The 5,959-nt window shown below is 56.3% G+C and overlaps 3 protein-coding genes across 3 annotated transcripts in view; 2 read left to right on the forward strand and 1 right to left on the reverse strand.

The window, feature by feature from the left end:
* Window positions 1–2,016, forward strand: part of SDRG_16089 (hypothetical protein) — a gene marked incomplete at its 5' end in the record, with an annotated part of 3,691 nt that extends 1,675 nt beyond the window's left edge. The window contains 4 exons of the mRNA XM_008622285.1: window positions 671–731; window positions 804–1,521; window positions 1,566–1,627; window positions 1,679–2,016. Of these exons, the coding sequence (XP_008620507.1) occupies window positions 671–731; window positions 804–1,521; window positions 1,566–1,627; window positions 1,679–1,915 (1,078 nt within the window). The 3' untranslated portion in view covers window positions 1,916–2,016. The remainder of the gene's footprint in view (window positions 1–670; window positions 732–803; window positions 1,522–1,565; window positions 1,628–1,678) is intronic.
* Window positions 2,017–2,034: 18 nt separating this feature from the next.
* Window positions 2,035–3,553, reverse strand: SDRG_16090 (hypothetical protein; the record flags this gene model as incomplete). Its single annotated transcript, XM_008622286.1, has 3 exons — window positions 2,035–2,262; window positions 2,318–2,379; window positions 2,431–3,553. The coding sequence occupies 3 exons, from the start codon at window positions 3,551–3,553 to the stop codon at window positions 2,035–2,037; spliced, it is 1,413 nt and encodes a 470-aa protein (XP_008620508.1).
* Window positions 3,554–3,871: 318 nt separating this feature from the next.
* SDRG_16091 (hypothetical protein) lies at window positions 3,872–4,715 on the forward strand. Its single transcript, XM_008622287.1, has one exon. It carries the CDS (start codon window positions 4,065–4,067, stop codon window positions 4,680–4,682), a length of 618 nt encoding a protein of 205 aa, XP_008620509.1. The 5' UTR covers window positions 3,872–4,064; the 3' UTR covers window positions 4,683–4,715.
* The last annotated feature ends 1,244 nt before the right edge of the window (window positions 4,716–5,959 follow it).

Genomic DNA, 5,959 nt, shown 5'->3' on the forward strand with positions numbered 1-5,959 from the left:
GTTCCTTCCAACACTGTCAAAGGTATTTGCAACGTACTGTGAGACGCCAAAATTTGGTATGTAGATCTTAATTGGAGGAGTGCGAACCGAGAGTCAACGTGGTGACGCGGACTGTCGTGCTGGACGAAGAGCTGGAGAACACGACGAAGAGCAGGCTGCCCGGGCTTATGAACGAGGCTGTGGTGGAAGCGCAGTTGAGCGACACGCGCCGCCTTGACGTTAATCATCCATGGAATTGGTTGTGGTGGGTCAGCGCGACAGACGCGATTGTCCGGACTTTAGTTGTACGGTATTCTAATGTGAAAACGCACAGTGAGTCGAATACGAATACTAGTACGTTATATGTTTGCTATAGGATGTGTATAACGTAGGGAGCCAACAACTATTGTGTCGGAACGAGCGTACAATGCTGATAAATATCAACATATCAAGGTCGGAATTGCAATCTCATCCCGAAAGCGATGGTCCTTTGTCACGACCCTATCGGGATCATGTCTTTCCCACAACGACGAATGACAATGGATTGTATTCTGTACGTGTACTAGTACTCATTACATCGACCACGATAATCACGAGTATGTGCGAGCGTGGTTTTGTGCTCTTCGAAATTACGGCCGTGCAACCGGGCTCAAAGTTCTACTCACCTATCGTCGGCACTAACCTACCGCAGTCCCCACCGCTGCACACGACGACGTGTGACGACGGCCATGTCGACGCGCCACGCGACCGCCGTACCACTTCGTGGAACCCAGCCGATGCTGACGAAAGTATCTTGGGCTGCCTCCGCTCGTTTGTAATTGTAGCCTCACTTTGCCTTTTTCAAGTGCCGCGACATTTGCATGCGCGAAACAACGACCTCGGAAATCGTGCTCTGGCGCGTCTCGGAGGAGTTTGCGTCGCCGGTTATGGTCGTCGACCCGAAACACTCGAACCAGTTTGAGAACCGGCTCAAGCAGACGCGACGCAAGCGAGTGCTCGTGCTTCTGTTCGGCGTCGTTGTCGTCGTCGGAGCTGCGATCGCAATCGTACTGTCGTCATCAAGTCCCGTCGAAGCAAACCAGAAGGCAAGCTTTACGCCATGGCCGTCGACAACTGCGACGAACGAAACCTCAGTGCTGGTGCCGATTGGTACTGATGCGCCAACGCCCGTACCGACCTCGGTGAGTACGCCAGAGCCAACGACCTCAACACCTGCGCCCGCCAACACAACATTATCCCCGTCCCCAACAGAGTCGGCTACGGTCACGGCAGAGCCGACGCCAGTCGCCACGCCTGCGCCGACACAGGCAGCGGCACCTACGCCCGCACCCACCGAGGTGCCAGTCACGTCGTCCAACCAGGCAAGCTTGCGCTTCGTGAATCGATGCGAAAAGGACATTGAGATTGTCTACTCGCTCTGCTTTGAGCACGTCGCGTGCGTCGAAACGTCCCAGTGGCTCTCGAGAAGCGTGACGTGGGACGTCTACGGCCACCAATACCAGTCGTCGACCTTTCGCGTCGGCTGGAGTCCAGAGGCAACGCGTCCGTCGCAGCTGCCATCCAATGGGATCTCATCAAATCATTAGTGTTCGAGTCGAGCCGAGGCGGTGGCAAGGTGTGGTATGACATTAGCGCGATACCACCGGGGGTACCTCGCTGCAATCTTGCAGCTCCACCCGTCTCACATGATGCATTGTAGTGTGGCAATGGCATGAGCTGGGAAGCGTGCAGCAAGGGTGGTCGTGTCAAAGGCTACAACGTTGCGATCGGTGTCGCGCCGCAGCGCCTCGCCCCGGAAGCCGGGTACAACTGCCCACCGCTGCTCTGCGCAACCGAGCGGTGTGCGGACGCCTACCTTTTCCCAAAGGACGATTACCACACCAAGAGTTGCCACCAAGACGAAGCGCTCGTAGTATCTTTTTGTGCATCGTCGTGAATGCTTATCCCGTTGGTGTTCATCGCTGAGTAAAAACTAATGTTTTAAACTGGAATGGCCCCCAGTACTACATTGAATAACATGGCCGGGACAGAAATGCCGGGTTGCAGACTTTGAAATCAGCACCACGTCGCTACGAGCACTTCGTCGACGCTGCAACTCTTGGTCTTGATATTGTCGGATGGGAAGAGATACGCATCTGGGCACTGCTCCGAGGCACACTGGAGATCCACACAGTTGTAGCCGGCTTGCGACACAACCCGCGCCGGGCGCACGCTGAGCGGCATATTGTAGCCCGTGACGGTGCCGCCTCGACTGCACGCATCCCAGCTCAGACCATCGCCGCACTACCCACCACATGAAACATACTAGTGCCTCGATCCATCGAAATCCTGTCCATACCCCCGGCGGAATGACGCTGATATCGTACCACAACTTGCCGTCATTGCGCGAAACTTCGAGCACTAGAGGAAGACAACGTCAGTGCCAAGACTATAAGACCCACAAAGACGCACAAGTGGCCTGGGAACTCGGCCCGACTCGAAACGTCGACGACTGAAACGAGGAGCCAACGACATCGAACGTACCACCGGCACTCACGGTTTGGATGAGGTGGTCGCTCTTGCCACTCGATGTGACAAAAGTGTAGAAGAGGCTGATGCTGGCACCGCAGTTGTTGACGAAACGGATGGATCCTTGCGCCGACGATGGGGCTGCAGTAGGCGACACAGTAGGCTCTGGTGTTGGTGCTTTGGTCGAAGGCGGCGTTGGGGCCGCGGTCGGTGATGGAGCTGGTGCTGGCGTCGTCGGCGGGTTCGAAGGTGGTGTTGGAGTTGGAGTCGGAGAAGCACTTGGCTCTGGTGTCAGCGGCGGCGTCGGGACTGTAGTAGGGGTAATCGCGGGGCCCGGCGTTGGGTTCGGTGTGAGCGTCGGTGTGGACGTTGGAGTTGCTTGAGATATTGACGATGGAGAAGGGGCTCCGGGATCTGTCGGCGTGAGGATTGGTGACGGCGTTGACGGTAGTGTTTGTTGGGTTGGTGGCGCGACTGTCGTTGGCGCGATTGTCGTTGGCGCGACTGTCGTTGGTGCAGGGGCAGAGGTCGTTGCAACTATTGTTTCCGTGGGCACGGTAAACGGTGGCGCTGTTGCCGCCGCAGATGCTTCTGGCACCGGTAACGCGACGCTTGCTGGAGACGGTGAGGCATCCGCTTCAATTGTCGGCGGCGTCGATGTCTGCGGTGCTATGGTCGAGGTGAACGACTCGACAGCCGCCGGTGCAAGCGTGTGTACTAGGCCCAAGTTATTCTCTGGGTCGCCGTTCGAGGTGTGCCGTCCGTTGGCCTGCGTGAAAATCACTGCGAGTGAAATCGCGACAATGACCAGCGCCAGCGCAATCAAGCTCAGCACCAGTTTGCGCTTCCGTCGGAGCGCGTGAGCGCTGTCGTCGGCCTTGTCGGGTTCATCGTGACGGCTGGTGCCAATGCTTCTCGACGCCGCTGTGCCCTGGGCGTGGGCAAAGAGGGGCAAAAGTCGCCATCGGCCACACGATCGACGCGGTGGCGACGCCAGAAGCGCAATCGAGTCGGTCGAAAGGCGTGCCGGCGACGACTCGGGCGTGAGCACTACCAGTCGGCTCATTGAAAAGTGGCGTGTCTGGAAATAGGCGGCGTCGCGCAGAGATCGACCCGCCTTCTTGGTTCGGCGGTTGATACACGTCACTCAAAGATATCCGTCCGTTGCAACTCCAGCTATCGCTGGGTTCGGCGATCGACCTACACTATGATAGGGCTCCACGTCCCTTCCACCACCGACTACATGAGTGCGGAGGTCGGCCATGCCCAGGCCTCTGCTATCTTGGATTTTTTCCAATTTTTTCAAATTTTCTCTAAGTTCTAGCCCAAATGAGTATCCAAGAAAAATTAAGCTTGCTTTTTGTATGCCAAACGAGTGGTTGGTTGGATTTCCACACAAAGCAGGGAGGCCATTTTGCGCTTGTGATGGCACGTGGGACCGCAGCGAAGACCAAGAGCTCAGCAAAGTCGGGCCGCGCCAAGGTGCCCAAGCCAGCCACGCTGACGCAGACTACCCTACATGCTACGGTGTCTACGACAGTGCAGGCTGTCGTGGTGTCTGTCGAGGCAGCGGTCGCATGAACGCGTACATGGCGTACCGCGACGCCGCTGCCACCGACAAGCACGACCTCGAGCTCGCTGTATCGACAGCTATCGAGCTCTTCGTCGTCGGTCTCGACAAGCTCTGCGCCAAGAAGCTTGACGTGCCGCCTGATTTACAAGCTCCGCACGAGTTGGCGACTACGGAGCTCGGCCCGTTCATGGACGTTCTTCAGCACCATCGCGGTCTCATTTGCCGCTACGGCGGCTTTGCGATGCAGAAGGCCATCGCCTCCGAACGAGCGGCGCTGGAAGACGCGTACCAGAAGAACGAGGCAGTGCGCTCAAGCATCGACAGCTCGCAGGACGAGCCCTTCGAGAAGGTGTGGAAGAACTACTCGACAGTGTATCCGAACCTCTCGATGTTTGCTGCGGGGCTTGCGACCGTACTTCCGTCCACCCACACGGTAGAAGCCGACTTCTCCATCCTCAAGAACACTAGAAGCGACTCGCGTCGCTCGCTCTCCAACTACGCAATGGAAGGCCAGATGCAGTCCAAGCAATACAAGGAGCTGGAGGCAGCCGTCACCTCGATGCAACGCGCCACGCACCGAATCGCACCGCGTAATGCGACGGCATTTTCATTGATTGCGTAATCATTTCTCCAATATATCTTGAAGTTTGTATGCTTTTTGGCTCCAAGGAGGATCCAAGGCGGAGCCCAAATGAGGCACGAAAAAGCTTAAGATTGGATAACCCTAAAAAATCCAAGATTGCAGAGGCCTGGCCATGCCCCATGTACCCTACGGGAGTTATCAAAACCGCAGTGATACATGAATAAATGAGCCACCCATGGCGTCCTTCCTCCCAACCGCAGTCGGGATATAGTCAAATTAAGATAAATTCAATGGGTGTATTGCGTCAGAATTCTCAGCAACACCCAGAGACAGCCTCAACATCAAATTCGACGGGTATTCACTTGTAGTGGATGACTGTGGTTAGATGAGCATCGGCGATCGTGAGGCCCCGATGACATTGCGGTTTCAAACAGACGAGGTATGAAAACAGATATGTATTGACAGCCTTAAGCACTAGCAGGCTCTCGTTCGAAGCTGTCGAGGAAGTCATCACGCTCGTTGACTTCTTCGGCGATGTTGAGGTGGAGGAGATTCCGGAGCAGCGAGGTCTCGAGGCACTTCGAGGCTTCTTCTTCCGCTCTGATGTTGGGGTCGAGATCGACAAGGTTGCACTTGATGAAGCCATTTTTGATGTGGTTTGAAGTCAGCGACGTCCAAGCGTCCTAAACCCACGTTGCGAGCTCGGTGCGGTTGGGCGGCTTGAGAACGAACTTGGCAGATGGCTTGTGGTTGGCGACTTGAGTGCGGAGGTTGTCGATCCACTTCTTGCGGATGCGGTTCTTGAGGGTGTGGTTCCACACGACGTCGGCGGGCTGCGCGATCCACGTGTAGCCGGGTGGTACACGCACGGGGATCACGTTGATCTTCTCGGCGTAATCCAGGACGGCAGGCGTCCAGTGGGCGAAAAAGTCGTCCCACAAGAGCAGCACCGCCTCGTCCATGTTGGCGCGATTGCCAAAGCGGAACTCGAGGAACGCAAGCGAGATGTCACCGTTCCACCAGGCCGCAGGGTTGCCGTAGACGACGGCGCCCGTGTTATCCTGGATGGTCTTGACTTCCTTCCAGACCGTCTTGCCAAAGCCTTGGCGCTCCTCGAACCATGGCGGAAATGACGAAGTGCGCTCTTGGTGACCTGGCCCAGCTGCCATCCACTCTCAGAGGTTTTTTCTGAATCTTCGCCCCGCCCGCACTGGTTGTTTTTTGCAAAATACTCCCATGTACCACTGCGGTTTTGATAACTCCCGTAGGGTATCCCGCTTCTTTCCTGAAACGATAACAACACATAACTGGCACCA

This window comes from Saprolegnia diclina (assembly GCF_000281045.1).
Source record: "Saprolegnia diclina VS20 unplaced genomic scaffold supercont1.112, whole genome shotgun sequence".
Taxonomy (NCBI): domain Eukaryota; phylum Oomycota; class Saprolegniomycetes; order Saprolegniales; family Saprolegniaceae; genus Saprolegnia; species Saprolegnia diclina.